At 51.3% G+C, this 27,276-nt stretch overlaps 12 protein-coding genes across 12 annotated transcripts; 7 read left to right on the top strand and 5 right to left on the bottom strand.

Moving 5' to 3' along the window:
• Positions 1 to 141: 141 nt before the first annotated feature.
• Positions 142 to 2,366, top strand: BDR25DRAFT_336347 (uncharacterized protein; the record flags this gene model as incomplete). Its single annotated transcript, XM_033693088.1, has 2 exons — positions 142 to 1,078; positions 1,142 to 2,366. Exons 1-2 carry the CDS (start codon positions 177 to 179, stop codon positions 2,364 to 2,366), a joined length of 2,127 nt encoding a protein of 708 aa, XP_033543637.1. The 5' UTR covers positions 142 to 176.
• A 380-nt stretch (positions 2,367 to 2,746) lies between these two features.
• Positions 2,747 to 3,808, bottom strand: BDR25DRAFT_268272 (uncharacterized protein). Its single transcript, XM_033687094.1, has one exon. The coding sequence runs from the start codon at positions 3,746 to 3,748 to the stop codon at positions 2,801 to 2,803; it is 948 nt and encodes a 315-aa protein (XP_033543636.1). The 5' UTR covers positions 3,749 to 3,808; the 3' UTR covers positions 2,747 to 2,800.
• A 144-nt stretch (positions 3,809 to 3,952) lies between these two features.
• BDR25DRAFT_268268 (uncharacterized protein) lies at positions 3,953 to 5,410 on the top strand. The gene has a single exon (XM_033687093.1). The coding sequence runs from the start codon at positions 3,989 to 3,991 to the stop codon at positions 5,351 to 5,353; it is 1,365 nt and encodes a 454-aa protein (XP_033543635.1). The 5' UTR covers positions 3,953 to 3,988; the 3' UTR covers positions 5,354 to 5,410.
• Positions 5,411 to 6,160: 750 nt separating this feature from the next.
• On the top strand, positions 6,161 to 8,882 carry BDR25DRAFT_268265 (uncharacterized protein). The gene is made up of 3 exons (XM_033687092.1): positions 6,161 to 7,084; positions 7,137 to 8,434; positions 8,486 to 8,882. The coding sequence occupies exons 1-3, from the start codon at positions 6,586 to 6,588 to the stop codon at positions 8,531 to 8,533; spliced, it is 1,845 nt and encodes a 614-aa protein (XP_033543634.1). The 5' UTR covers positions 6,161 to 6,585; the 3' UTR covers positions 8,534 to 8,882.
• Positions 8,883 to 9,380: 498 nt separating this feature from the next.
• BDR25DRAFT_395654 (uncharacterized protein) lies at positions 9,381 to 10,464 on the top strand (the record flags this gene model as incomplete). Its single annotated transcript, XM_033698388.1, has 2 exons — positions 9,381 to 10,383; positions 10,424 to 10,464. The coding sequence occupies 2 exons, from the start codon at positions 9,381 to 9,383 to the stop codon at positions 10,462 to 10,464; spliced, it is 1,044 nt and encodes a 347-aa protein (XP_033543633.1).
• A 431-nt stretch (positions 10,465 to 10,895) lies between these two features.
• Positions 10,896 to 12,795, bottom strand: BDR25DRAFT_376939 (amino acid transporter; the record flags this gene model as incomplete). Its single annotated transcript, XM_033697475.1, has 4 exons — positions 10,896 to 12,141; positions 12,232 to 12,303; positions 12,351 to 12,662; positions 12,707 to 12,795. 4 exons carry the CDS (start codon positions 12,793 to 12,795, stop codon positions 10,896 to 10,898), a joined length of 1,719 nt encoding a protein of 572 aa, XP_033543632.1.
• An 835-nt stretch (positions 12,796 to 13,630) lies between these two features.
• BDR25DRAFT_336342 (threonyl-tRNA synthetase-like protein) lies at positions 13,631 to 16,501 on the bottom strand. The gene is made up of 6 exons (XM_033693087.1): positions 16,121 to 16,501; positions 16,022 to 16,071; positions 15,626 to 15,957; positions 15,457 to 15,578; positions 14,206 to 15,402; positions 13,631 to 14,155 (listed from the first exon to the last, which is right to left on the bottom strand). The coding sequence occupies exons 1-6, from the start codon at positions 16,282 to 16,284 to the stop codon at positions 13,786 to 13,788; spliced, it is 2,235 nt and encodes a 744-aa protein (XP_033543631.1). The 5' UTR covers positions 16,285 to 16,501; the 3' UTR covers positions 13,631 to 13,785.
• A 125-nt stretch (positions 16,502 to 16,626) lies between these two features.
• BDR25DRAFT_75087 (Gar1-domain-containing protein) lies at positions 16,627 to 17,738 on the top strand. The gene is made up of 4 exons (XM_033698992.1): positions 16,627 to 16,844; positions 16,898 to 16,998; positions 17,056 to 17,201; positions 17,249 to 17,738. The coding sequence occupies exons 1-4, from the start codon at positions 16,664 to 16,666 to the stop codon at positions 17,505 to 17,507; spliced, it is 687 nt and encodes a 228-aa protein (XP_033543630.1). The 5' UTR covers positions 16,627 to 16,663; the 3' UTR covers positions 17,508 to 17,738.
• Positions 17,739 to 18,035: 297 nt separating this feature from the next.
• Positions 18,036 to 19,310, top strand: BDR25DRAFT_345374 (CDP-diacylglycerol--serine O-phosphatidyltransferase). Its single transcript, XM_033694046.1, has 5 exons — positions 18,036 to 18,278; positions 18,331 to 18,388; positions 18,436 to 18,473; positions 18,524 to 18,717; positions 18,795 to 19,310. The coding sequence occupies exons 1-5, from the start codon at positions 18,206 to 18,208 to the stop codon at positions 19,161 to 19,163; spliced, it is 732 nt and encodes a 243-aa protein (XP_033543629.1). The 5' UTR covers positions 18,036 to 18,205; the 3' UTR covers positions 19,164 to 19,310.
• A 495-nt stretch (positions 19,311 to 19,805) lies between these two features.
• Positions 19,806 to 22,736, bottom strand: BDR25DRAFT_75065 (uncharacterized protein). The gene is made up of 4 exons (XM_033698991.1): positions 22,201 to 22,736; positions 22,053 to 22,148; positions 20,143 to 22,004; positions 19,806 to 20,087 (listed from the first exon to the last, which is right to left on the bottom strand). Exons 1-4 carry the CDS (start codon positions 22,525 to 22,527, stop codon positions 19,991 to 19,993), a joined length of 2,382 nt encoding a protein of 793 aa, XP_033543628.1. The 5' UTR covers positions 22,528 to 22,736; the 3' UTR covers positions 19,806 to 19,990.
• A 700-nt stretch (positions 22,737 to 23,436) lies between these two features.
• On the top strand, positions 23,437 to 24,895 carry BDR25DRAFT_293216 (uncharacterized protein; the record flags this gene model as incomplete). The annotated part of the gene is made up of 2 exons (XM_033688706.1): positions 23,437 to 23,709; positions 23,786 to 24,895. Exons 1-2 carry the CDS (start codon positions 23,635 to 23,637, stop codon positions 24,893 to 24,895), a joined length of 1,185 nt encoding a protein of 394 aa, XP_033543627.1. The 5' UTR covers positions 23,437 to 23,634.
• Positions 24,896 to 25,246: 351 nt separating this feature from the next.
• On the bottom strand, positions 25,247 to 26,236 carry BDR25DRAFT_359288 (uncharacterized protein; the record flags this gene model as incomplete). Its single annotated transcript, XM_033696065.1, has 7 exons — positions 25,247 to 25,289; positions 25,337 to 25,569; positions 25,651 to 25,749; positions 25,790 to 25,948; positions 25,993 to 26,100; positions 26,127 to 26,145; positions 26,181 to 26,236. 7 exons carry the CDS (start codon positions 26,234 to 26,236, stop codon positions 25,247 to 25,249), a joined length of 717 nt encoding a protein of 238 aa, XP_033543626.1.
• Between the last annotated feature and the right edge of the window lie 1,040 nt (positions 26,237 to 27,276).

Raw genomic sequence — 27,276 nt, 5'->3', positions numbered from 1 at the left:
CATCGAGCCCTGGTAGCATTGTGATATTCACGTGACTTTGCGCTAAGTCCGTTGCCCATTCAACGGACCAATCAACAAATAATCAACCTCCATTTCTGATCATCTCGACAAGCATTTTTTGATCTTCGTGAATATCTATACCACTACTTGTATATTGCTACACGCATTCTGCAACAATGGCCCGTCTACGCAAAGCCAGTCCTACTGATCTACCCATACTACCTCCAGCGTCAACACAAAAAAATGGCACAATGAGCCCGCGGAAAACACTGCGAGAGTCACCATCCAAACGAGAGCTCAGATACACATCCCAAGATAACGAAGACTCATTCCTCGTTCCGAAAGCGCCAGTGGGTGATACGCCCAGGAAACAGAGGATCTTAAGACCGGTCGCTTCCAATAGCAGATTGTTGAGGAAATTGTCAAATGAGAGTCTAGCATCACCGGAGAAACATACCAGGAGGAGAGAGAGGGGGGAAGGATTGACATATTTGTATTCAAAGAGCTTGGCCAGGACGATGGCGAAGAGGCCTGGTAATAGGCCGGAAAAGAAGATTGAGGTTGCGATGGGGTTGGAAGCGGAGGCAGAGACAGTGCTTGATCAGAGTCTTTGGTGTGGAGATGATGAAGATGCTGTCGAACAAAAGAAACATAAAGCCGATGCTGGAGAGGAAGACGAAGACGGATACGACGATGAGGAGCCAGTTGTAGATCCAAGGAATAGGCGTCGCCAATTGCACGCCGAAACCATTGAGACGAAGCGAGGCGTAGAAGAGACGGTCAAGGACGGGGATCCGGAGGTCGAAAGTAGGAGCAGGAGCAGTAGCTTGAAGGCTAAAACTGTAGGACTCGTAACTAAGACTGAAATGCTGCCTCCACTTATTTCTATGAAACTACCCTTCCGAAAGGGTCATAGCCTGATATCGAACTGGGCGCAAGAAGTCATTGACTTGACAAGCTCACCAGGAGCTCCGCCATCCTGCATACTTCCGGCTCTGAGTCGATCCGGTTCGCCTTCATTCTCTGGATCACGGCCGACGAGTTCCTTCTCCAACGATGGAGCTGCCATCCTTCAATAGTACGTTCCCTTTTATCATTTCTCTTTGTCTCTTTACTTTTGCTCAGAAACTTACCTGCATAGTTCACCCATCCCAAAAAGGCTTCGTTCTCCTCGAAAAGCTCCTCCAATCTCCCGACCCAACACGCCTCCTGCACCACCAGCCAGTCCCTCTAAACTTGTCTCCCCCTCCAAGAAGAAAAACCGCATTCCAGATGCTACGGCCCTTCGTCCCAGTATTGATGCATTCTGGTCCGCCGAAGTAGTCAATGACTGGAATGACCAATTCTCTCCTGCGAAGCCATTGATATCGCCCCGGAAGCAGAAATGGCTGAAGGAGTTGTTCGACCAACATGATTCAGATTCTTCATCCAACCGTGATGCCCTCTTTCCTTCCCCAATCGCTTCTCCACGCAAGAAGTCTCAGAACCCAATAAAGAGAGATGCATCATCTGCCTCTCCAACCGTAGCCTCCATCCGAGCCCAGCGCAAAGCCTTCGCCACCACCAAACACTCTCTCGCAGAGTCTTTCCTCGCCGAGCTCGATGCCACGATCACCAACGGCAAGATCGCAGAACTCTCCCGGCCAACAGGCGGTATCAAGATCGTATGGTCTAAAACACTCAAAACAACTGCTGGCCGCGCAAACTGGCGTCGCGAGCAATTCCGCGTGCGCATGGGTTCTCAGCCTACCGATATCCGCCCCGAGATCCGACATCACTGCTCCATCGAACTCGCGGAGAAAGTCATTGATGACGAAGAGAGACTTTATAACGTGCTTGCGCACGAATACTGTCATCTAACCACATTCATGATCTCCAACCAACGCAAAAATCCGCACGGCGCAGAGTTCAAATCCTGGGCGCGGAGAGTGAGCGATAAGTTCAAGCACTTGGGCGTCGAAGTGACGACAAAGCATTCCTACGAGATCGAGTATAAGTATATCTGGGAGTGTGTGCTGTGTGGATGTGAATATAAGAGGCATAGTAAGAGTGTTGACACTCAGCGGCATAGTTGTGGGAAGTGTAAGGGGAAATTGGTGCAGACGAAGCCGACACCCAGGAGTACTGCGGGTGGAAAGAAGCCCGGAGGAAAGGGCGAGTATCAAGTCTTTGTCACAGAAAATTTCTCGAGGGTTAAGAAGGAACTTGAGGAAAGGGGGTTGGATGCGAAGATGGGGAAAGTTATGGAGGCCGTGGCAAGAGAGTATAGGGAGAGGAAGGGGGGCGAGAAGAGGGGAGGGGAAAAGGTGGTTGATGAGGTGGAGCTGGCGTTTGAGGCCCTGCGGTTGGAGGATAGGGTTATGTGAGGGGTGGCGAAACGAGTTTGGAGATCGTGATTATTGTCTTTTATGTTGATTGTTTTCTGTTTCATTCCCAATGGACGACTTGTGCCTTCGTTTTACGATAGTGCACGAGCCCGGGGCCTAATAGATACTATACCTTCTCACCTAACGTGGAACATGACTAGGATAGAGTCTATTTGTTGAGCCTCTTGCTAGAACCAGGGAGAACGTGAACAGGGTGCAGCTTTCTGTCTAATATTACCCCGACCATGTTCCGCGTAAGGTGACAAGATGTACTGCGAACACATCGCGGCACGTTTCAAGATGCTAACCGAGTAAAGAAAAGCCCCTCTTCCGATTTCGACGGAAGAATTGCTCTTGTATTAAAAATCTAGACCCAAATTGTATATTACTCGAATGGAAGAAAGCGTGGCAATGCCCAACAGTCGAGATCTCGCTCATAATTTAGCTTTTACAGATCCAACCCCGGCCTTAACCAGCACCTTTCCAGAAGAATCCTCATCGACCTGAATGACCATACCCTCTTCTGCGTCTCTATCTGGCAGGAGAGTGATTTCTTGGCAATCTTCGTTGTTGACACCATTTGCGAATTGAATGACGACAAAATCAATAGGTCGGTCCCCAATGACGACCATCGGAGCATGCCATGTTCCAGCCCCATATGTCACTGCCTGATTTCCCGTGGCGACAAACGCCCTGAGATTCTTCAGGTCGGGTAGGCCTGGCCCCTTGGGTTGTTGTGAGGGATGTAGCCGTGTGACTATATTTGGTGGTGGAGCGGCTTCGTTGGTGAAGGGCGAGGGTCGAGCTCGAGCAAATATGTCTTTCATAGACTTCTGCCTTTTGACTTTCGGGGTTGGGTATGGAGGCGGTCGGCCAGTGTGCCTTCGGGACGCGGAGGCTGGGAGCGTCGGAGCTACAATGACAAGGTACTGAGTGTGCCTGTCCGTTTGTGACAGTCCCATAGGAATGAAGGTCTGTGTAGTAAAGGGGTGTCTTTCTAGTATCTGCACATCAAACAATTGTCTGTCTCCATCTCCGTCATCATCCTCGTCAAAGTCTATGTCTCCCCAGCTCGAAGGCATGCTCTCCGAAGGCTCGTGAGGGCGGAGATCGCGGGGTGCGCAGACGAACATGTTCATGACCGCACGAGCCGGTTTCTTGCTGGGAGCAAGGCTGTAAAGATTCGACATGTGTGTTACATCGAAGAATTTGAGTGCGGTCCCCTGATTTGCAGATACGGCATCTGGTAGGGGCATTCGTTGGGAACGCGGGGCGTTGGAGTGTGCGGGGTTCTCGATGACAGTGCCGAATTGTGAGAAAGAGGATTGCGTGAGAAGCTCGATGGGGATACGCATAGAAGGGCACGGCATTGAGGTTGGCATGATGGGTAGGTTTTGCCGCAATTGGACTTGGTGTGGGGTTGAGAAGGGAAAGGAGTCAAGGCGTCGAAGAGTTGATCAAGCTTGTGAATGTCAAGGTCCGCTAAACATTGCAGGGTTAGGGGTTTAGCGATATCGATAACCGCCAACCTTGGAATAATCTCCGGTTCCGCCAAGCCATGCAGGTCGTCAACTTCGAGCATAAGAGACCATTTGCACCAGCGTTTCCGCACAACTTCCAACATGTCGGACGGTGAGCCGTCGTACATTGACTATGAAGTATTCCTGGCCCCGGCCTTTTCAGCAGCCTCTTTCGCAAATACTTTGGTGCTTGCGACAAATAACCCCTCGGATACGCCGCTAGACCTGTCCACACCCCTCTCTCGTGTCCTTTTCGATGTGCAGGAGATTGACACCCATATTGACTCGCTTACCACCAAGGCTGCACTTCCGTTGTTAGAGCATACAAGAGACCATGCCGAGTCTAGTGGAAGAATACGGCAAGAGGTCGAGGCACAAGTGGCCAGTCTGACCGAGTCGTACAGAACCCTCCAAAAAGAAGTCATAGACCGCTATGAAGTCGCTGAGCAAGTTCGTCTCACTGCCGAGAGGCTCTGCCAGACGGTAAAGCTTGGAAGAGCGGTTGCAAGGTGCCTCATGCTTGGAAGACAGCTTGAGGTTCGCATGTCCGAATTGGGTGGTATTGGCAGTGCAAAAAAGGAGGATCATAGGGCTATGGTGCGGTCTGCGGATACGCTGCTATCTCTTCGCCAGATATTTGCAGCTTCGGGGGGCGGCGAGGAGGGCGAGGGCCTGGACAGAGTCAGTGTAATCAACACATTGAAAAATGAATTGGCCAATCCTGGAGAGCGGAGCATTTCCTCGAGAGCACAGCAAGTGGTCAAGGAGTTTTCAATGTCTTCGCTGCTTACTTCTTCGGGCCAATCTTCGTCGTCTACCTACACGCAGACTGAGGACACGAAGTCGAGAACTACGTCTGCCTTGTTAACGCTTTACCTGCTTTCTCCCACACCACCAAATACTGCCATTGAGGATTTCCAGCCAACACTATTGCTCAATGCACTTCAGGACTATCTACAAACCGCACTGAAATCCTCACTTGCATCACTTTCCCGGTCATTATCAACACTACCTACTCTGGATCGAACTCTGTTAGAAGTATCGGCTCGCTGTCAAAATATTGTAGCCCTGGAAGCTCTGCTAGAATCCACAAAGTCTCCTGCTCACCCTCTCCTGGAAGCACCACCTGTGATGGAGGGTCAACACCTAGAGCGGAAAGCGCCTGTGAACTTCTTACGACCGATTCTGCAGGCTCTCGATACTTCCTCCCTACCATCCTACTTCTGGAGGTCTCTAGCTTCAAGTCTCTCGCCACGGGTGCAAGAGATCATGCACAGGGGCGGGGTCTCAGCGAGGACATTACGATCGAACAAGGAAAAGGTCAAGGATGCTGTCCGCGAATGTGTGAATCGTGGATCGCAGTTGCCCACGGGTCCGATGAATAGGGGAAAAACAGTCATGGCAGGAAATTGGGAACGTGAGGCCGCGGTAATGGTTGGATCGATCATGGGAGCATTGGGTAGATGAAGTTAGGCGCGAATTGCCGAACTATGCCATTGAGTGGTGAATAGAAGCAAGCGACACACTCATCAATTGACAAACAACTGGCGAACGAAGGTCTTTTTGCCAGCAACACAAGTGAAATGCGTGACCCGTTCACCTCCTGCTTCACACAGAAAATGATAGCGGGGGGTGCCAGGCCGACTTTTCGGGGTGCTCCTTTAATAGAAACGGAGGTCCCAAACGAATAGCATGCGGAGAACAAAAGTCAAACGGCGGAGAAACAGCAGAGAAATATTCCGGGGAGGAATTCATGCGCTCCATAGCCTGCATCGGATGTAACGAGATGGCCGAATCGAGGCAGTCGGTCAGCATAAAACGTCACAGAAGGATGTGATCCGAAAGATTCTTTTGGTGAGAGCAGCTGCTCGTGTGCCTATGTCCTTTTTGGTGAATGTTGATAGATCTCTGGCGCTAGGCCTGGTACGGAGGGAATTGGGGGGGCGGGGGGGGGGGGGGGGGTTTGGTGAGCGACGCCTGATGAACTCGAAACGCGGCAAGTGTCAATAAGATGGATAGCTAGGGTGGGGCGGTTGGTGAATGGCGACAGTGAGGGACACGGCCATGCTGTGTAAGACGTTCCTCTGTACGACGACGGCATGCGCAGCAGCTGTGCGCCAACGGTCAATAGGCTTCAATTGCTGCCCAGGTGTCAGAGCTGAAAACGCTCGAGGACCAGGGCCTTGGGCTGACCATTCACTGTGCCTGCAGGGATCTCTCGCCTTTAGCGCGGCGATTGGGCCAGCCGAAGAACCAACGACCAACGACCTCCAAGTCTTGGATCCTCACCTTTCTCCTTCACTCACGCACAGAACGACGGCCGCGTTCGCTCGCCCCCCTCTCCCTCCTCCTCCTTCCTTTCCTTCGTTGTACTTTGGTATTTTACGCATCTCTCCTCTTCTCGGTGCTGCAGCGATTGTTCTTTTCCCCCGCCAAGTGCCTCGTTGCCTGCACGAGCGCCGCCTGCTGTGAGCACCGACTCCTGAAGCGCACAATCGTCGAGCTCCTTTGAGGCCAGCAGGAACTGCAGGAGACCTCGATCGCCCACCAGCCCTGTGAAGAGCCTGCCTTTCCCCGCCCCACTGTGTGTGCCATCACCCCACCTTCCTCGCGCTGCCGCCTGCTCCCCTCGAGCCTGCCACACATCCACTAACGACACTTCCCAGAATATCGAAGAGGAAGTAGCTGCGACCGACACTATGTCTGCAGCCCACATTGCTGCGAACCGCAATAGCACCCCCGAAGGCTCGAGCTCTCTCCGCCCCCCGAATTCTCGCTCTATCGGCGCCGGCCACCACCTTCGCGCGTCGGCTGACATGGGCGGCTTCTCCTCGCCTTTGGCCAACCGCGGCATTCGCCCCGCCTCGGAGGTCTACTTTGGCCGGACGAACACGAACTCTGGCAACCCAGACGAGATGGAACGAGCTGCCCAGCAATGGCTCGCAGACATCGATCAGTACGAGGTGACGCTCGAGGAGATGGCCACCGCCACCCTCGACCAGGACTTCAAGGACGAGCTGAGCGCTATCGAGCAGTGGTTTCGCGTGCTCAGCGAGGCCGAGCGGACGGCTGCACTCTACGCCTTGCTGCAGCAGACCACACAGGTCCAGATCAGATTCTTCATCCAGGTCCTGCAGCAGATGTCGAAGAGCCTCCCCATGTCTGGCGTGCTTTCGCCCGCTAACTTTGGGGAGAAGGGTCAGTTTTCTTACTACAAGATGAAAATTGATTCCAAGCTTACGTCTCATAGACCCGATGACGCAAAAATTGAGCGATGCCATGAGCAAGCTCAATGTCGGCGAGAACCCTCGCAACTCTCTGGGACTTGGCCGACCCCCCCCATCTCCAGGCGCGAAGCGCAACTCTGGGTTGGATACGTCCACTATCCACCGCATGTTCCCCGATGCGGCCGCCGCCATTGCCAAGCAAAAGGCTGAGTTCACCGAGACCACCGGCATTGCACCAGCGTCAAACCGCAACAGTACCGTAGGCGATCGGAGCTCTTTGGTTGCCCCTGTCATTTCAGGCCCGGAAGGGGACAGGAAGGAGAACCAAAATCCCACTTCTCCATGGGGTGAGGGTCAAGCCCGCCCTAAGTCATCTTCTGGCCATCAACCGATGGGCCAGTTCTCTCAGCCACCTCCGTCCGCTGGACTCCGCTCCCCACGCCTGCCGCTTTCGAGCGACGGAAACGTGCAAAACACTACCCTCAATGCACCGGATCAGAATATTGGTTCCATGCCAATGCTCTCTCCGTCGTATGCCCCTGGCGGAAGCTGGGCTTCGCAGCTGAGTACGCCCATGGTTTCCAACTTCTCGAACCAGCAGAGTGCAAGCCAGGCAGATATGGTAGCCAATGCTACAGCCATGAAGCTCGCAGCGCTTTCCACAGTGAACAATCGTATTCAACTAGATGATGTCCGCAAGTACCGCCGCGCACGATCCTCCGAAGGTCAAGGAGCTGGAAACAATGTTCCTTTGTCCCCGAGTGTAAACATCTCCCAGGTTCCCAATGCCAACTTTGTCATGACCAACGAAATGGGCCAGGTCTTGACCCCTCAACAGGCTGCTGCCCTCCAAGCACAGCAACTTGCTGCTATGCACGGTCGCCGCTCTCGCCCGAACTCTCCAGGTCTTGCTATGCAGGGCCAAGGACTTGGTGGAATGAGCTTCGCATCTCCACAGAACAACGGATTCCTAGCTGCTGATTATGGAACAAACCCCCTCATGAACAATAGTTTGGCAGGATTGAACTTGAGTCAGTTCGGTATCGGAGTTGGTGGTGATCATCCAGGTTACATCTCCGATCATTCAGAGATCAACCGCGGCAGATCCCCGCGTGGCCGGCGTGGAAGCTCTAAGCCTCCGGAAGATCCCACCGATCCCAATCTTCTTCAAGACATCCCAAGCTGGCTTAGGAGTCTCCGCTTGCACAAGTACACCGATAATCTCAAGGACCTGAAATGGCATGAGCTGGTCGAGCTTGATGATGAGGGTCTGGAGAAGCGTGGTGTGAATGCTTTGGGCGCCCGTAGAAAGATGCTGAAGGTAAGCTTAGATTTTGAGCGCTGAAATTTGCCCAGATGCTAACTATGCCAGGTCTTTGAGCAAGTCAGGGAGGCAAAAAACGAGGGCAAGTTGCGCTGAGTCCGCAACCCATACCTTCTGTCCCACTCATTCCATCCTTTTATCCCAGAACCAAAATTGTTCGCGCACATAGATTTACCAAGTCGATTGACACTTGATAACCGGGTTACATTTGTCTGTCAGCGCTCTCACTCTTATCAACCCCATTATGACATCAATGAGGTCTGCAGCCAGATTCGGCGTTGATGTCCATATGCATGAGATCTTGCTTGGATGTTGATTGCATAAGTGGGGTTCAACATATAGCTAAATGGCTACTGGGTTTGCTGCTTTTAACTTTGTCATTTACTCGCCTATGTCAGGTAGATGCGGTCGTGAGGCAGAGTAATAACGAAATCTTGACACTTTCACTCCTATTCTTTTATTTGGTGATGCAATGCATTGTTCGCTATTCCCGTCTCTGTATTCATCAAGGTACGCTCGCTAGTATTAATTCAAAGATCAGGTACTGATGGCTTCAGCAAGAAACTCGAGAGATTCTGTACTAAGAGACTAAGTGAACTCGGCTTCACACCAGGCCAGTATTCTTCACCCTTCGAGTCAAGGTGAGCCCTCAAGGTGACCATCTGCGGTGAAACTACCTTCTTCACCGCCCCTGGCAGTTGCGGAGTGCACAATACTTTTTTATTGTTATTATTCTCGCACAATTCCTAAAGGAAATGCTATTGAATGGACTCAACAAATGACTTCTACACATGGCTCAACACTAATAAATATCTACCTCCGAACTCTAGGCCTCTTTTAATACCCCGCTCTGCATTTATATTCAACCCATTCCTTCGCACCTGCTGTTTCGAACAACGGCATGTCTGCGTAGACTTCTTTTCGCATATCTTTCAAATCCACCATGCGCAGCTTCGCATTCCAGGTGCTGGCCACCTTCACGCTTTCTCGCTTCACGCCCATTGCAGTGGCCCAACCTGAATACAGCCTCGTCGACGACTTATCCTACAAGAACTTCTTCACCAGTTTCGAGTTCTATAATGATCCGGATCCGTCGCATGGCTTTGTTCAATATCAGTCCATCGAAGATGCCGTCAAGAATGAATACATCGGCTATCTGAACGAATCGATCTACTTGGGCGTTAACTACAAGGACCAGACTCCCGAGGGCCGTCCTAGCATCCGCGTAGAAAGCACTAAACATTACAACCAGGGCCTCCTCATCATGGACATTGTCCACATGCCCGACTCAATCTGTGGTACATGGCCAGCCGCCTGGATGCTCAGCGTTTCCGAAACTTGGCCCAATGGCGGCGAAATCGACATCATCGAAGGCGTAAACCATTACACTCAAAACACCGTCACTCTTCACACCTCAACTGGCTGCACTGTTTCTAACACTACGGGCGGCGGCCAGGGAAATATGAACGAACAAGCCACCTTCACCGGCTTCATGGCAACCTCAAACTGCGACGTGGCTGCAACCGATCAACCCAAGAACGTCGGATGCTCTATCCACGACTCATCACTCTCGGCGCCGTCCTACGGCACCGAGTTCAACCAAGCCGGTGGAGGTATCTACGCCATGGAGTGGACCACCACTGACATCTCAGTCTGGCTCTTCGCCCGCAATTCCACATCCCTCCCCAAAGACCTGACTATGAACCCCGAACCTGGAACCTTCGGCACACCGATAGCGAAATTCCAGGGCTCCGGCTGCGACTTCAAAGAACGCTTCAAGGACCTTAAAATTATCCTCGGCATAACCTTCTGCGGAGAATGGGCGGGCGAGGAGAAAGAGTGGGCGAAATCGTGCGCTGCGAAGACTGGTGCGAGTACGTGTGAAGAGTATGTCCGTGATAACCCTGAGGCTTTCGCGCAAGCGTATTGGGAGATTAAGGGATTGCGTTGGTTCCAGACTGATCAGCAGACATGAATAAAAATAAGTTGAAGAGGGATTATGGGTTGGCTCCGAAATCTCCTCATGAGCTTGGCCGTGCCTATCGCTAATAGTTGAGGCATGCGAGAGATGGGGACGGGTGTGGGGGGTTGTACTTCTTTGTTGGATATTCTATATTGGATCCCTTCTGAGTTGTTTGACTGGTGAGGGGGGTTTGGCTAGGTTTGCTTCAGCAGCATCACTATGCTAGGCATTGAGGATATGGTATGGTATGTTGCATTCAATAGACAACAGTGTCGAAAATATCGAGTATTCTGAGATATCGTTTGCATTCTGTGAAATCTTTGTGACCTTGTAAGGCTAACCAACATAGCCAGGAGTTTGAACTAAAGTGTGATATTATTTGCATACCCAAGTTGATCATAGATTGCTGGCTGTGTTGCCTATCTCTATTACTCTTGAGGTAGTTCATAATGGAAGGAGTTGGCAGAACTAGAGTTACCTAAATCGCCTTTCGCTTTACCCCGACCCTAAAGGACCTTTACAGCTGAAACTCGTACTCCTGCCAGTCGCGAATGCCATCTTCAGTCCTTGAATACTACTATACATCCCTAGTGCCGCTGTAACGAGCGCCCCAAAGAAGAACAGCAAATTCCACACATTAACATACCAATACGTCTTCGCGCCTCTGAGCCATCTCTTCCATCCATCATCCAGTCTCTTCGTCTGTCCTGTTGCCGGATCAAACCCTTCACCTTGTGCCTCTCTGATAGAATGGTACTGTATATCACATCCCAGCATCATCAGCGGCGGAATAGTATACGTGAACTGCAGAATACAAACTGCCGCCACAAGACCCAAGAGGTATGGGAAATTCGGAATAGCAGCTGCAAGAACGAAAGCCACGGCCCAATAGAGCGGGACCAGTCCCACCCACAAGAACTTCCCCAACTTCTCGTCCAGTGGGGGCGCGTTGAAGAATTCCCTGAGGATGTTGGTATAGATTACTTTTACGCCGATGTTGCCGTACAGAGCTCCAGCGATCAACGCAGAGATCAGTCCCAACGTATTTCCGGCCTTCAAGGCACTCTGAGGCGAGATCCCTTGGAATGCTGGATTGACGACGAATTCGCCGTGGAAGCTGTAGACGTAGAGTCCGAAGAAGAGATATGTGACGTAAATGAAGGAATCAGCGATGAGCAAAGCCTTCCAGAAGTCACCAGGCTTTCGCATTTCGCTCATAAATTCGCAGAAGATGAGTGCGCCGCCGTATGAATAGACTGCTTGCATCAGACCGGAGATACCAGTTTGAAACCCTTCGCTATAAGGTGGCGCGCTAGCATATGTAGAGATCGGTCCAAAATCTCGGCCACGTCCATTTGATGCTTCAGATGCGGTGTAATTCGGTGGGCTGTGGCTCACTATAACCATTGTCAATATCATAACCACAATATTAATCCATATGGCTAGATTTGCAACCCAGCCAAATTTCTGCAGCGTTCGGATTTGGCCAAGCATCATGCCGGAACACACCCAGATTATGCAACAAGCAACATAGCAGATGTTGCTATTGATTTGGTATAGACCTTGGCCATTTTGAATCACGATGACGCCGACGTTGAAGATAAGCTGGAGGGATTGAAGAATGTTGACTGAGTGTCGAGCCCAGGAACCGTAAACACGAAACGCGATGTCTCCGAAAGATTTCAAAGGGTAGATTGACGAGTCGAGACGGAGAAACATCTGCCAGATTTGCCACCCGGTGCTGGAGGTCGTTAGTGATACGATGCCTATGAAAGGACTAAATGAGGGCAGAAAGGGCTGCTTCAAGAAGTTGTGTGGAAAGGCGACTCACTATCCAGCCAAGAGTCCAAAGATGGTATACAAAGTCACGCCTGGTCCATACCCCATCTGGGAAAGAGCCCAACTACCAGGCTAGTTAGTGTCGTTCTACCCTCTTTGACGTGTACGTACGGCACAGAATATGGCCCAAGGACGTCTGTCGTAATGAGATAAAATACAGCCCCCCATGTCGCCGTTCGCAAAGCCCTCGAAGCTTGGTACCATTCCTCTTCAGCTACCGCTGGTGGCTGATCTCTAGGGATCCCTTTCTCATCCTTCGTAGCTTGAGTTGCTTGCACAGAAGACGGTGCATCTATGTCTACAACGACCTTCTTCTTTCCCAAGACGGATTTCAAAGACGTGACTAGATCGAGTACGTCTGGGTGTTGTTTCTCGCGAGCCCGTTCGATCTTCGCATAGTACACATATTCCTCAAATGTGACACTGCATCGGATTAGGGCTAGAAATAGATTCTTTGGATAACAAACTTTGGATCGTGAATCATCTTCGCAGTTGGGCCACTACTCAATCGAGGGTCGCCACCATCGAGAGCAAGACCGGCAGGAGGTTGAGCCATTGCAAATACTCAGCTTTAGGTACGATCTCAGTCTTCAGACTGTGGTACATTGGACGTGGATCAAGTCAGCATGACCTAGCGGGCGTTGCTCTATAAATGTGACAGTGATAGCACTATGCGGGAAACCATTGTCCTGGGAAGCTTATCTGTCCTGCTCTTTTTGTTAGGGGTGACCAGTGTACCTCGAACTAGGGCCCTTGCATAAATTGCGATTCTGGAAAAAAGAGACACACATCTGCGGCACGGCAGCGCTCCGAACGAAAGCTGATTATGCGACACACCCACTTTCTACCGAAAATAGTAGGCCAGTTGTCGGGGTGCAGAGTGTGGGCAACGGGTTCGGCTTGCTGTATGTTCCTTGCAACGGAAGAAAAGGAGAGAAATGCAGCCTCTGACGACAACAGACATGTGCGCGATGTCAAATAACGGCAAGCGGAAAGAAAATATCGGTAGGTGGAAACGGATGCATACAATGTCTGAAACCTAGCCGGAAGAAGAAGGTCGATATTGAAGATCCTTTAGTCGCGTGGCTGTTCCTTGAAAGCAAGCAAAGCCTGGACAAGCTCCATGCTGAGATACCGATAGGGATTGATTCCTGTGAAGATTGAGGTCTTGGAACTTAATTGGGAATAGAGACAGGATATCGTGGGCACCGAAAATAAACAGCGGGCGGCTGACTTTGTGCTGTTTCATCCGGCTGAATTATGTGGCCAAGAAGCTTTCCCCAAGGCAATAGAACTGAGCGAGATTCAAGGATGCATTTTCAAGTTGATGATAGATGGAAATCTGGCATGAGAATGAACGGCCCGCAAAAATCACGCTAATCTTAGCTGGGCTATTTGTAGACTTGATTCGAAGCTTTTTTTTTGTAACCGCTCTAATGAGCGACCTTTCTAAGCTCCATAGAAGTGGTGTATGAATCCCCCCCCAAAAACCATTCCTTCATCGGATGGCGTCTCATATGTCATTCCTTTCCCTGAGCACCACCACTTACATCTTGTTCACTAGAGCTCTAGTGTCCCTCAACACTACCAACTTCTTCAAGGCCTCGTCAAGTGGTACAATCTCTCCTCTCTGCTGCGTAGCCTGATCATCCCTATTCCTAATGTTCACCGTCTTACTGTTGCGTTCTTCGGCTCCAACAACGAAGATGAAATTGTACAATTGCAGTTGCCCCGTTCGAATCTTCTTCTGCATTGTATTCCCGGAGATATCGATGTCTGCATGTAAACCTTGCGATCGCAATTGAGTTTGCACTTCTTTGACGTAATCGTTGACGGCAGGCATAACGGGAATGACGAGGACTTGGCGTGGGGACAGCCAAAACGGCCAGCGGCCGGCGAAGTGCTCTATCAGAATACTGAAAGATGGGTGAGTAAAAGATAAATGAGTGTGGGAGGAAGTAATTACGCAATGAATCGCTCGAAGGATCCGTATATGGCACGATGTATCATTACAGGACGAGCATACCCAGGCTGTGGCTTCGTTTGCTCCGTCGGTGCCAGGACTGCCGCCTCTTCCTTCTTTGCAACTTCGGAGGTCATATACTCAAGACCAAAACGGATAGGAAGCTGGAAATCGAGCTGAATTGTAGCACATTGATATTCTCGCTTCAAGGCATCTGAGATGGCGATATCGATCTTTGGGCCGTAGAAAGCCCCATCACCGGGGTTGAGCTCCCATTTACCGCCCCCATCGGCAGTGAACTGATCCAAGGCTGCAGACAACTTCGCTTCGGCCTTGTCCCACACCTCGACTTCTCCAAGGAACTTGTCCGGACGCGTACTTAACTTTAGCTTGAACGTGTAGCCGAATTTGCCATAGACTTCCCTTAAGAAGTCGAACAGCCCAGAGATCTCTTCCGTGATCTGGTCCTCAGTGCAGAAAATGTGCGTATCGTCTTGCTGGAACCGCCGAACTCGCGTCAATCCCGTAAGAGCTCCCGAGGCTTCATTCCGATGAAGGATACCAAAGTCAGCCATACGTATAGGAAGTTCTCGGTAGCTGCGTTCGCGGTGCTTAAACACCAAACAATGACCAGGGCAGTTCATAGGTTTCAAAGCCCATTGTTCCTTTTCGACCTCAAACGTGAACATGTCTTCGTGGTAGTGCTGCCAGTGGCCAGAAACCTTCCACAAAGCGGAATTGTACATGTTCGGCGTAGCGACCTCCTGGTAACCACGCTTCCAGTACTCTTGTTTGAGGAAGGCTAATAGCGTGTTGTAGATGATCATGCCATGAGGTAAGAAGAAGCACGAACCCGGACTCCATTCATGAAAGAAGAAGAGTTCCTGCTCTTTGCCAATCTTTCGGTGGTCTCGCTTGGCGGCCTCCTCCAAGTATTTGAGGTGCGCTACCATCTGGTCTTTGTCTGGAAAGGAAACTCCATAAATGCGCTGCAGACTTTCGTTGTTTGCATCTCCGAGGAAGTAGGATGCGGAGTTCTTCATGACCTTGAACTGCTTTATCCTTCCCGTATGGGGCACATGCGGTCCTCGGCAGAGATCAATTAAAGGCCCGTTCCGGTACACCGTAGTAAACGTTCCATCTGGAATCTTGTCTTTGATGATATGTTGCTTGAATGGATTCGACTTAAACATCTCCAGTCTAGATTACTGAGTGAGTATAAACATACGGTATCTCGTAATTGAATGAACTTACAGGTCATCCTTTGAGAGACTCAGCCGCTGGAAGACTTGCTTCTCCTTGACGATACTGCTGACAATCGACTCAAGAGGATTATAGTCCGTGGACTCGACTACCGCCTTCTCAGGCAGAGACATCTTGAAAGGGGTTAGAGGATTGGCGCGCGACACAGTCGATACCTTACCTCATAGTAGAAGCCATCTTCAATTGGAGGCCCTATGCATAAATCGCAGCCAAATCGACGCTCACAAGCTTCTCCTAGGACGTGAGCACTTGAATGCCAGAACACTTTCTTTCCCTCGGGGTGGTCGAAGGGGAGCAGTTCCAGACGACAACTCTTTTCGAGTGGCCTCTCCAGATCCCACAACGTCTCGTCATCGGTTCCTTTGTCCAAACGGGCGATGACCGTACGCTCGAACAAGCTCTTGCTGATGCCCCTCGCGATGTCAGCAGGGCTCGTGACCCACGATTCTCCTGCTAAGATCTTGCCGTCCTCGAGTGTGATATCGATTTTCTCTACAATGCAAGGGAATGTGTTAGTGAGTGGTGACCTTTGCGACTGGGGAAGGCCTTCTCCTACCGCGCGGTTTTTGGGCGATTTCTTCGTCGTGCTTTGCCTTCAGCTTCTCGCTGTCGGTTTATTAGCGATTTAGGACTGCAAGCTTATGCTCTCACATACAATATCTCGATTCGGTGGTCAATGTATGTCGGTCGGGGATCCAGCATCAACGGTCGGCCATCGGCAGCGATACCACCCTTCTTTTTCTTCTCCTTCTTTGGCTTTTGATCTTTTGATACAACGAGATTCTTCACGCCATCGGCAGCCTCTTTGACAGCGTCCATGATTGCAGTTGTTGTGGAGTTTTTCTAGGACACTCCTTGAGACGGTGGGGTATCAAAGGTAAAACAACTCGCTCTGACTCAGTCTCTGTTCCAAGACCGGTGAATCAAAGTGCGTAAGGAGTCAATTTAAGGGCAAGGGTACTTGGAAATTGCGGTAGCTCGTGTCACCTCGAACAGTCACTTGTGCATGTTGCATCACCCATTGGGTTGACTCAATTTGAGGACAGCTTCTGACCACGAGCAAGTCTTGGCACAGTGGGATGTCATTGGCTCGGAATAAATGATTATCCGATTGGCCGAGATTTTCCACGATTTTTCGGCCTCGAGTGTGACAAGCCGCCGCAACAATTGACCATCCAACGAACAATTCTCAGATAACATGTCCTTTCGCGGTACTCCTCGAGGCCGCGGTGGTGGTTTCGGCGGTCGAGGTGGATTTGCTCCTCGTGGAGGTTCATATGGAGGGGCGTACTTGCACCATCTGTCTTCCAGCGTAGCTAACTCCTCCACAGGCCGTGGCGGCGCAGCCCAGTCATTTGGCCCTCCAGATCAAGTATATGGTACGGCACTCATCCATGCGATTGTGGTGGTCACTTACTAACGACTCTATTAGAAATGGGCAAGTTCGTACATGCGGTTGAAGGCGAGATGTTCTGCGAATCGATAAATCCTAAGCTCCCATACTTCAACGCGCAGATTTTCCTTGAGAGCAAGGCAGGCTACACTCAAGCGTATCCTCTGGGGTTGTTTTGGTGCTAATCTGAAGCACAGACTGCTGTTGGCAAGGTTGACGAGGTCCTGGGCCCGTTGAACCAAGTTTTCTTCACAATTAAACCTTCCGAGGGCATTCAAGCTACATCATTCAAGCCGGGCGATAAATTCTACATCGGAGGAGACAAGCTTCTACCATTGGACAGGTGAATATTGGTGCAGAAAGTGACCCGAAGAGCGCTGAGCTTGTTAGATTCATCCCGAAACCCAAAGGACCACCTGGAGCACCCAAGCCCAAGCGAGTCGGTGGTGGCCGAGGAGGGGCTAGGGGTAGAGGCGGGTTTGGAGACAGGGGAGGACGGGGTGGAAGAGGGGCACCTCGGGGGCGGGGTGGATTTGGCGGTCGGGGCGGAGGTGCTTCCCGAGGCTTTGGAGGAAGAGGTGGTGGTGGATTCTCAAGGGGCGCTCCAAGGGGAGGAGGTGGCAGAGGGTTCGGACGGGGTCGAGGCTAGACACTCTCTTTCCATCGTCAGAGAGGAGCTTTGTCCGGCTTTTCATATACCAGGGTCACAGGACGGCGTTCCGGGGCGGGTCTGAACCTTTTTCCCACTGTAAAATTTCCGGCAAGCTTCCGTGAGCTTCGAAGGATAGCAATGGCTAGATATTTAATCATATGCTGCCACCCCACGGCATACTGAATAAAAGTCAAGCTCATCTTTGAGCCTGTTTCTAGGATATGCGAGAAGGGTTATATGACGACAATGGTCGTATAGGGGTTAAATCACATTGCTTGCTTTCTGAGGAGCTCCTTCCTTCTGCACGAGTTTCCGCTGCAATCGAATTCTAAACCGAGAAGGCGGATTCAGACTTTAATGATATCCTAGATCGAACACTACACATGCCATATTTGGTGATTCACAGTACTATACACAGAAGCTGGCTGACAAAACGACCTCCGGAAAGCTTTCTGATCACGGGTTGTGGCTGGATAAGAAGTCTTGGCAGAGTGCTCCAGGTTTGTGACGTACGCCTTGGGCCAGATCTTGAATGCCAAAAAGCACAGCTCCCCGCGACTGACGCACCACATCCGCAAACTATAAACATTTCGCTCCAGCCCTCTGAAAATTTCCTTCAGTACCCAAACACATTCAACTATCCCTCTTCCTATTTATTTTTCCACAGCGTGCTCGTCTACACCGCCTTCTGGAACATGTCGCGAAGAAACGGCGCTCCCATAGCTCCCGCTCCGGAAAAGGATGTAGCACCACCTCCTGTAGACTTGTGTAGGTGAAGCTTAGAGCCGAATAGCAACATCTTTGCTAATGAATCGGACAGCTCAAGACAAGCAAGCTAGACTGCTATCCTCAGAAGCCGGCCACTTTTCACTTGTCCGGTGCGCACAGGAAACCCACACAGCAATGCTTTTCTAACATCGCACAGAGCTTTGCACCTTGCGGATTTCATAACCGAGCTTAATGGTACGAACTCTGCGATTATACTCTAAGTAGTATGCTGATGGTGGGACTAGGCTTCTGCGGCGTCATGTCCGTTTTCTCGTCTCTTCGATACTGTATTGGTGACCCGAACGACCACACTAACCTCTATCTTGCCCTGAGCTTCATTCCGCTCGGCCTTTTCTTCGATTTCATGGACGGCAAGGTTGCGCGCTGGCGGAAGAAGGCGTCGCTGATGGGACAAGAACTTGATTCTCTCGCGGACCTGGTACTTATCCCCTTCCGTTGCACTCTCCCACCATCTACACCCCAACACGGGCAACGATGCTAACCATATAATCCCAGATATCCTTTGGCGTCTCCCCGGCCGCCGCAGCCTTCAGCATGGGTTTCCGCACACCCGTCGACCACCTCCTTCTCTCATTCTTCATCCTCTGCGGTCTCACCCGTCTCGCCCGGTTCAACGTAACCGTCGCCATGCTCCCAAAAGACGGCTCCGGAAAGTCGAAATACTTCGAAGGTACCCCAATCCCCATGTCCCTTGGATTGGTTAGTATAATGGGTTACTGGGTCTGGAATGGCTGGACGCATGGAGATATCCCAATGGGCACGTGGGGAACTGGCGCGTGGTGGGAGGTGCACCCCGTTGTAGGAATGTTTGTTGTGCATGGATGTTTGATGGTTAGCAAAACTATTCATATACCGAAGCCGTAAAGAGGGGGAGACACTCGGAGAGCTGGAAATGGTAATATATTGGGGTGGCTGGAAGGATGGATCCACTAGAGATCTTGGCGTGGCAAAGTCGTTCTCTTCTCATTCTAGGGAAATCATGCGGCTTGGTAATAGACAGTAATGATTAGCGATAAGTAGCAAGAACAAAATAGCCATTTTCAAAGCTTTGGTAGCTGATGAATCTGAGTGATCTTCGCTCACATCAGCCCAGTCAACAACATGAAGTCCACAGATGAATCATTATCTAATTACTATTTGCAGCACTAGGCTTTCTATTGAGAGCAATCGGTGTACTGTTACAAAAATTCTCCGTAGAAGAGTCCCTGAATTAATTCCGCCCCAAGTCGATATTTATGTATGTGTACCTATCCCGATCCCACCCAAGCCCGCCCCTCCACCGCGAATCAACCGTTCGAACCATCCGTCCGGTTACCAGTAGGAGCAACACACTGCTTGAGCCGTCATGGTGTCATGGTGCCGTCATGGTGCTGTCATGAATCTGCTTAACAAGTATCCAGAAAGAAAACGAGATCTAGACTGCATCTGGGTCCCAAAGCGGAGACAAATGAGAGCATGAGAGAGGCAAGTATTAAGTTTAACAACCAGTGGAGCGGTCAACAAATATTCGGGATATTAGGCGGATGGGATGTCAGGTAGCAGCCCGCGAGCAGGCAGGTACTGAGTGCAGGAACTATGCTGGGTTGGAAAGTTTTAGATAATCATGTGCAGGTGAAAGAGCGCCTTGCCGTTGGAGCGCTGGAGAACCGGAAGCATGGAGTGATGTGGTGGTGTTTGAGGAGTAAAGAGTCTTATCGTGTGATGATCAACGAGAAACCGTCGACCCATTGAGCACATGAACCCGAGATGCCGCCAATGGTGTACCCACGAGGTGGTATGAGGGTGTGCCTGTATCATGTAAGTGATTTGCCATATTAATAGTACCAAACGTCAACAATCGTACCCGCTACCCCCATTAGGTTTTCCGAACCATTCGCTCTTTCGTCCCAAGCTCGTCAATATCTGTAGTCCGTCAATCCATAGACCAGCTCGAAGCCCAAAGCCCATCAAGAGCTCGCCTCTTCGCGTGTCTAGGGCAAATTCGGATCCGCCGGTCTTGCCGCCTCGCTTGCCAAATAATTGGCTGGTCGAGTCTTCGTAGATGAATTCGATGCCGTCTAACGCAAGTCCATGATATACTCGAATGGAAACGAGAAGTTTCGTCTGGATGTAAGCACTCTCCAATATGACTTCCTGCGGTTCAGAACCTTGCATTTGCGAGTAGCCTAGCTTGCTCCCGCGGTAGCCCCACCGACCGTCTGGAATGCGCACCCGTGAATACTTCGTGTTTGCAAGCTGGCTGAAATCTTCGACTACATGCTTCCCACCGCCCGCTGAGAAGACTTCAAGTTTTAGCCGCGAGTTGCGCTTCTCCTTGGGAAGAAGACTGCGTAGCTCAGATTCTATGAGAGCGGCCTGCCGTGGGTACACATTGTTCATTTCCGGCCACTCGCGCCAGAAGTGGCAGATATCGTCCCCTTCAGTGAAAAGCTCGACCCAAGCAATGCCAGAAGCGGAGGTCGCGATAACACCGCCCTGATTGTCGTCAACCGTCCACACTTGTACGCTTCCGTCCCCATTAATCGACTTATCAATCGTGATTCTGAAGCAAGGGTGGAAACGAAAGCGTAGAGTATCGAGCCTATGCCAGGCGCATTCATCGTGCTGTAGAACGAGTCGTTGGCCGGGGGACTTGGTACGAGTCGAGTAGGGTTCGCGAGAGGTAAACGTGCGATTCAATCTAACGTAGTCACGTAACATGACACCAGACTCTTGGTGCGGGCAGCCAAAGAGGTGCCCTGTTTCATGTAGATGTGCACCGATACCGATATTCGCTGCCTCCCAGCTACTTCCCGACTCATTACAATCATTGGCGACGAATGTAGTGTCAGTGCGCGTGCAATCGCCGAAAGCTTGCCACACTTCTTCGATGCTCGATGGGTAGCTTTGGAGAGCATGGGATCCGAAGATTGCAAGCTGGAGATTTCCGTCCCCGCCGCCTAGGGCCGCATGCCCCCGCACAGTCTTGACCTTTGCGTCCCAGTGAGTATCCAAGAACAGGCAGGATACGTACTGCTTCTGTCCTGGTTTAACGTTGAAATAATCCTTAACTGCCTCCGCAGCAATGCCAAATAGGTCACCTTTCTTCGTTGCTTTTTCGTTTTGCTGGGCGAGGTCAAGATCTCTGATCTCAGCAACAGTTTTCTTTGACCGGATAATGTGGATCTTCGCTTGGGTCCTGAATTCACCAGTGGCCCAGTCTTGGTAGCTAAGAGTTCCCGGTGCCCATTCGTCCTCGAAACGAAAGCACCGTCGACCGAAGCCATGGCGATTCATTTGCTCGCCAGTGAAGGCTTGCCAGAGATATGCAGACATTCGGAACTTCTTCATCGCAAGCTCCAGCCCATTCCCTTCTCGCTGCAAGCGGTCTGGCATAGCATCGTAGGTTCCTGAAGAGTCGCTGCCGAGGATGATTGCCAGTTGAAGAGGCGGATTCTGGGTGAGAGGAAGATAGTTGACATTTAAGAAGGAAGCATGGGCAGGAATAGAAGTACTGTTCGATGACACTTTTGGGGAGGAGAAATCTAGCCGCACGCAGTTCCACCCTGGCTCAAGATGGACAAGAGCTTTGAAGTAAGAGTCGCATACCGGCCATGCCATAGGTGGGAAGCGACCTTGATGATGGTTGACCGTTACCATGCCGTCCAGCGGCCTACTGGCGGATTCGCCAACCTGGCCAAATATCAACAGAACCTGCTGGTGTACCTACTTGTCGTCAGCACCAATTTTCAGCTAACACTCTGGGATGCGTACCCATGATCCTTCAGACACAGAGAGAACGCGAGGAGCTAGTAATGAGGACGGGTTAACCGAAGTCTGGGAGCCATTGGTGCCAGCGGAGGCCAAACCCTTACGACGTCATCAGTCACTGGCCAAGCTGGGTGGGACGCTGTCCACTCACATTCATGCTATACCGCTTTGACGATTTAATACCTAGAGTGGGCCGGGTTGGTCGCGAGGGGAGCGACGGCGTCCCGCTCTTGAGAGGCCTTGATTGCACTGAGAAATCTTCCGACGTTGGCGGGGTGGAGGATCCTTGGGCAGAGGAGTTTAGAGTTGAGGAGGATTTGCGGCGGGACATGGTGCCAGTTCCGTTTGCCATGCCAGTGGGAATGCCATTGGCGTGGCCATTGCCATTCACATAGGGAGGATTTAGGTTAGTTGCCGACTGCTCTGTTTTGATGCTCGACCTGGACTTGCTCCGGAAGCTGCTGAGGAAGGAAGGCATGACACGAGGGAAAGCTCAGCGGCAGGGCTACGAGGGGCAGGTATGTGAGGAGCAGTGTGGGACTCATAGAAGGACGAGCGGTGAGCAGCTAACGATGGACAGCTCCAGCGTGAGCAGGGCGTTGCCGAGGACGCGTAATATGGGAGTGGTGGGTTAATCGGACTTTGGGAGTACCCGAATGCGCAATGCTGGCAATGGAATTAGATACTGAAAAAACAAACGAGCGAAGAAAGACAGAGGACAACGACGATGGCAGCAAAATGAGGGTGCAGACAGTAGAAGTGGAGGGGCGGCAGTGGGCTCCTCGCTGGTGTTGAGGTTGCGGAGGACGACAAAGGACGTCTGGCGGGCGATATCTGTAGCCTTGCAGCACACCACGGACGACGGATCTGAGCTAGGGAGGACAGAAGCGGAAATGACTACCTCAACGCCGCAGCTTTCACGCACCTCAGGCCAGACGTGCAGGCGGATGTAGCGGGGCACTTGAGTGAGTGGCAGCAACCAAACAGGCAGTTGCACCAAGGCCATTTAGCAGAGCACTGCTTGGATGGATGCGATTTCCTGTGAATGGGCTTCAGCCAAACAGTGATGACGACAATAGCCAAGGGCCTGCTTGCGGCCAAGCACCCGTGGACGGATGCAGGTGGATCAGTTGTGCCTTGGCAAGCCGGCCCACTCACAGCACGCCGGAAGATAGGCTTTGAAACAAACGTATCGACGCCAGTCAGCATATGGAACGGCGGCTATACTTTACAGTGAACCCCCCAGCTCCTAGCGCCACACACTTCAAAAGCAATCTCGCGCTGCCTTGACCAGACAAGGCTCCAGTCAGCGGGCGGCTGTGGACGGGTCAGTCATTATTATGTGCAGTCCTCCTGCTGTAATTGCCTACTGCGTGCCGAGTCCAGTCTAGCATAACAATTATGCCCAGCGCCTGTGCTCCCTTGCCCTGTCCCTCTGGCCCTGTCAAGCTATCCCGCATTCAAAGTCGCCCCGAAGCCGTGCTCAGAAGGTCAAACTCCTCGCATTCCTCCTGGCTGAAACTCTTTCAAGAGCTCCTCGACCTCTCCACCCAGTCTACCCGTCTGCTCTGTGACTTCAACCATCATGGCGACGACCGACCGAATGGACCAGCCCGCCGAGGTTGCGACCAAAGTCTTGCGCAGAGCTCAGGTCTCTAAGGTGCATCTCCCTACATCCCACATGCCTGCACTCCCCTTCCTCCCTCAGCATTGGGTGCTAATACGTGCCTCTGCAGATGACCCGGACGCTGCAGAACCGCCTCGCTTTGGCCAATGTCAAGATCAAGCACGGCTGGGAAAGTCTCAGTCTCGACACTCTCGAGCCCAGAGTCGATGTTGAGCTTAAACGGAAGCGGCCCGGCTCCAGCAATGAGACATTGTCGGAAACGTCCAGTGTCTCTGAGCGCTTTTATCAGCCCGGTGTCCTCGACTCTTCTCCCCTCGCTGCGCCGATATTCTCGGATGACGTTCAGCGGTCGGGGAGTCGCTCTGGTAGCAGTCATAGTCAGAGCAAGCGACCACGGTACGGCCAAGCATTTAACAGGTACCCGGGATCCAGCAACCACACCCGCAAGACTAGAGCCTCCAACGCAAATGCAACCTCGTGGAAGACGTCATACCAATTGGCCGAGTCATCGCCCGTATACCCTCGCAAACACCCACGCTTCGGGAACACACACGCCCCTACCTTGTCCTTTGTCTCGGAGACTTCTACCGTCCCCGATGATCTTAGATCACCCCTCTCAGAGGACGACGATGACGACCTTCCCATAAGTTCGTTCCAAATCAACAGCTCACACATGCGTTCTTCGCCGCCCCGACCGCCTCGCACTCCACCCCCCGCCGTCGCCCGTTCCGCTCGACTTCGCCAAAATGGTTTCGCTGTAGCTGCGGCCCGTGATGGACAGAAAGGAGAGGAGGATGCTAATCTTCTCATGTACTTAGCCACATCCCCTTCGCCAGCACACCCAGGATCCTCCAAGCCTCGCATGCTCGCACCCTCTACTCCTCCACCAAAATCGACTCCTCTTCCGTCCTCCATGATGTCCACCCCTGGAGGCGGAGGTGCCCCATTCCCAGGCTTTGGCCTCAACACACCCTCCGCAAACCTCAATTTTGCCGAGTTTCTGAATATGACTCCCAGCCCAGCTCAAGTTGGTGGGTCGTGGACTCGCACACCGGCCGCCGGAAAGACTCCTGCCGCTGCTCGCGAGGCCCGGCGGCGACTCAACTTCGATAATCTCCACCCTCCAACTGGCGATAGCCCACGCATTGGAATGGACCGCTCACGAATCGGCAAAGTCGAAGGTCTTGGCATGGACCTAGGCGGAGAGCTTGTCTCATGAATGTCAAAAAAATCAACGACAGGAAAAATAAATATACAATTACGACTAATCTTCTCCTTACAAGATGAGGTATGACTAATGACTCCGACACGACACTGGATTCATCCTTAAAAGTGTTGTTGGATCTACATCACGCCCGCACGGCACACATCTTCCACCTTTCTTACGGTCCCTACAGAAAAGCATGGCGTTCTATTTGAGAATGGTCTTTTTCCACTTGTTTCGCAACATGGAGTTAAGCGCTCTATACAAAGGATCGATGGTATAGGCCCGCTTTATTCCAATGTTGATTCGATTTCGACTGCAGACGGGATAATACTTGGGTAATCATTGGGGCCACTTTCATCTTGTCTATTTTCTGGTTCGTTCGAGGATGATACCACCGGCGGCATCTCTGGATTCTTTCATCCTGATTCCTCACACTACTACCCCCTTGTCCACAAGCGAGCGATGCGGCAAGCGCCTTGTGCCACCCTTTCCCGCCGAACATACCCAGCATACCCCGGCCTTGTGTTCTGCCTTTCCTCCAATGTATTCTGAAAGACTTCGGCGATGCGATTTGTTTGCTCTGATATGTACTCGGTGATTAGCATGAGGAGAATGGATATCTGAGGCAAAGCCCAAGCAGCTTCAGCGCGAGTTAGCGCCGCTAGCATAGCATATTCACTGCGTCTCTCGTAGCAGTAGCAACAAGCGAATAAGAAACACAATAAATAGAGACTAGTGCAGATGGAAAGACGTCAATCATTCAGCACCTCAAAATCAGGTTTCCACTTTGTCGTATGAAGCGATTGTGCAGTTTCGATACGAGGGAAGCAGGTTACGCCACAATTTAGACAGCTGGTTAGAGCGAACTTCATCCGTGCCTATCTCCCAGGAACCTATTCTCCCGACCATTTGGATATTTTGAAGGATAGGGAGGGAGGAGTGCGGCGAGGGGAAGTGCCCATGATTCGGGTCAAAAATATACATACATACATGGCAACCACTATTTTGGTTCCATTTGCAGCGTATCGCGATGATTCGTTCCTGTGCCTGTGCCTGTGCCTGATTCTCACGCGAAATGGACGGAACTGAACCACCTCCTTGCATCTCACATCCTGGCCTTTCAAAGATTCTGCTCTACTGCTTGCTACCATCAAAACTACACGATCTCCCTCGTCATCATCCAACAACCGATCCCGCATAAAAGGAGTCATTCCCAGCTAGCCACACCCCTCAACGCGCTTACCCCGTGCAACGAATCAAAGCTGCGGACCGGGAAGTGGGGTCTGAAAAAGCGCACGCACCGCGTCGTCTACGCGTATCCTTGTTCCTTGTCCTTCGGATCCTAGTGCGCATTGTCGTATTTAGGATAGGGCCTTGGAGCTTAGTGTTTTGTTTCGAGCAGTCAGATCTTAGGTTAGCAGGTATTGTTGCGATAAAATTAGATGGATGGGGGTTAGTAGTTAGTAGAGTGGGCTGGGTGCATGATCAGTGCATGCATGTTTCCGGCTTTTTTTGCAATTGCGATGGTTGGATTCGAGGGATGGGATTCAGAACAATGGCTTTCTTTATCACCAGTAAGAGAACTCGGAGAGAAAACACCGTTCCTATACTCTCCATGAGATAACTTCTGCCACATCTTCTTTCTTTTTTCACACAATTCAACGCGGAACAATTGGTGTGAGCTCTAAGCGCGCCTCGCCACCTCGCCACTCAAATACCTGTCGTACACCCCCGGAGAGCCGCCTATCCTGCTGCTGCCGTGCATCCCATTTCAAACCTGTATTCTCCCCCCCCCCACCCCCCGGGCATTCACCTGCACATTCGCCTCGCCTAGTAGTCTCATACCAAGGCAAAAACCTGTCCTCGACTTGAAGATCTCTGACTAGTCACTTGCAAAAATCAGGCCCAGGAAACACATGGATATTAAAAATTATCGCATACGAATCCTGCAGATAACGGAGATTATTGCGGCGATGCTTGGACAAGTGGAGAAAGCTGTGATGGGATGGAGACAGCCACCAATAGATTTTGGAAGTTACCGCCCGCAGAGCCGTTGGAACCTTGGCAGGCATGTCAGAGCGTTTGTATTCTGTGCAGTAGTACAGTATCAGAATCTGCTGTTGTGACGTGGTATTTTGCCTTCGGGTATGCGGTTCTTGATGTTGTGTTCCGGAGATATTCAATTGCTCAGACGCGAGTATTGAACTTGGTTCTGCGTTACCGTAGAAATTCAACTTGAGACGGGATTTCACACGAGCATCTAATAGATTATGGACTGCTTCTAATATGTATAGACTATGAAAACTATATAAAGAGATTCCCAAGCATCAACTGGGATATGACATGCGATTGACATGTCGCTTCCTTAACCACGAGGGTCGCTTTCAAATACC

Source organism: Lindgomyces ingoldianus (assembly GCF_010093535.1).
Source record: "Lindgomyces ingoldianus strain ATCC 200398 unplaced genomic scaffold BDR25scaffold_32, whole genome shotgun sequence".
Lineage (NCBI taxonomy): Eukaryota > Fungi > Ascomycota > Dothideomycetes > Pleosporales > Lindgomycetaceae > Lindgomyces > Lindgomyces ingoldianus.
This window is presented reverse-complemented; position numbering and strand designations above follow the sequence as displayed.

What these genes read in the sequence shown, in the direction of transcription:
- BDR25DRAFT_268272 (XM_033687094.1), bottom strand. Translation starts at nt 3,748, where the DNA reads ATGCCAACCTCAATGCCGTGCCCTTCTATGCGTATCCCCATCGAGCTT.
- BDR25DRAFT_268268 (XM_033687093.1), top strand. Translation starts at nt 3,989, where the DNA reads ATGTCGGACGGTGAGCCGTCGTACATTGACTATGAAGTATTCCTGGCC.
- BDR25DRAFT_268265 (XM_033687092.1), top strand. Translation starts at nt 6,586, where the DNA reads ATGTCTGCAGCCCACATTGCTGCGAACCGCAATAGCACCCCCGAAGGC. An exon ending in CGCTAACTTTGGGGAGAAGG is followed by an intron (nt 7,085 to 7,136) that starts GTCAGTTTTCTT and finishes TACGTCTCATAG; the next exon opens with ACCCGATGACGCAAAAATTG. An exon ending in CCCGTAGAAAGATGCTGAAG is followed by an intron (nt 8,435 to 8,485) that starts GTAAGCTTAGAT and finishes TAACTATGCCAG; the next exon opens with GTCTTTGAGCAAGTCAGGGA.
- BDR25DRAFT_336342 (XM_033693087.1), bottom strand. Translation starts at nt 16,284, where the DNA reads ATGGACGCTGTCAAAGAGGCTGCCGATGGCGTGAAGAATCTCGTTGTA. An exon ending in AAGATGGCTTCTACTATGAG is followed by an intron (nt 15,579 to 15,625) that starts GTAAGGTATCGA and finishes ACCCCTTTCAAG; the next exon opens with ATGTCTCTGCCTGAGAAGGC. An exon ending in TCCTTCGAGCGATTCATTGC is followed by an intron (nt 14,156 to 14,205) that starts GTAATTACTTCC and finishes CCCATCTTTCAG; the next exon opens with TATTCTGATAGAGCACTTCG.
- BDR25DRAFT_75087 (XM_033698992.1), top strand. Translation starts at nt 16,664, where the DNA reads ATGTCCTTTCGCGGTACTCCTCGAGGCCGCGGTGGTGGTTTCGGCGGT. An exon ending in CCCTCCAGATCAAGTATATG is followed by an intron (nt 16,845 to 16,897) that starts GTACGGCACTCA and finishes CGACTCTATTAG; the next exon opens with AAATGGGCAAGTTCGTACAT. An exon ending in AAGCTTCTACCATTGGACAG is followed by an intron (nt 17,202 to 17,248) that starts GTGAATATTGGT and finishes TGAGCTTGTTAG; the next exon opens with ATTCATCCCGAAACCCAAAG.
- BDR25DRAFT_345374 (XM_033694046.1), top strand. Translation starts at nt 18,206, where the DNA reads ATGTCGCGAAGAAACGGCGCTCCCATAGCTCCCGCTCCGGAAAAGGAT. An exon ending in TTTCATAACCGAGCTTAATG is followed by an intron (nt 18,474 to 18,523) that starts GTACGAACTCTG and finishes TGGTGGGACTAG; the next exon opens with GCTTCTGCGGCGTCATGTCC. An exon ending in TTGATTCTCTCGCGGACCTG is followed by an intron (nt 18,718 to 18,794) that starts GTACTTATCCCC and finishes ATATAATCCCAG; the next exon opens with ATATCCTTTGGCGTCTCCCC.
- BDR25DRAFT_75065 (XM_033698991.1), bottom strand. Translation starts at nt 22,527, where the DNA reads ATGCCTTCCTTCCTCAGCAGCTTCCGGAGCAAGTCCAGGTCGAGCATC. An exon ending in CTGTGTCTGAAGGATCATGG is followed by an intron (nt 22,005 to 22,052) that starts GTACGCATCCCA and finishes GACGACAAGTAG; the next exon opens with GTACACCAGCAGGTTCTGTT. An exon ending in AAACCTAATGGGGGTAGCGG is followed by an intron (nt 20,088 to 20,142) that starts GTACGATTGTTG and finishes TACATGATACAG; the next exon opens with GCACACCCTCATACCACCTC.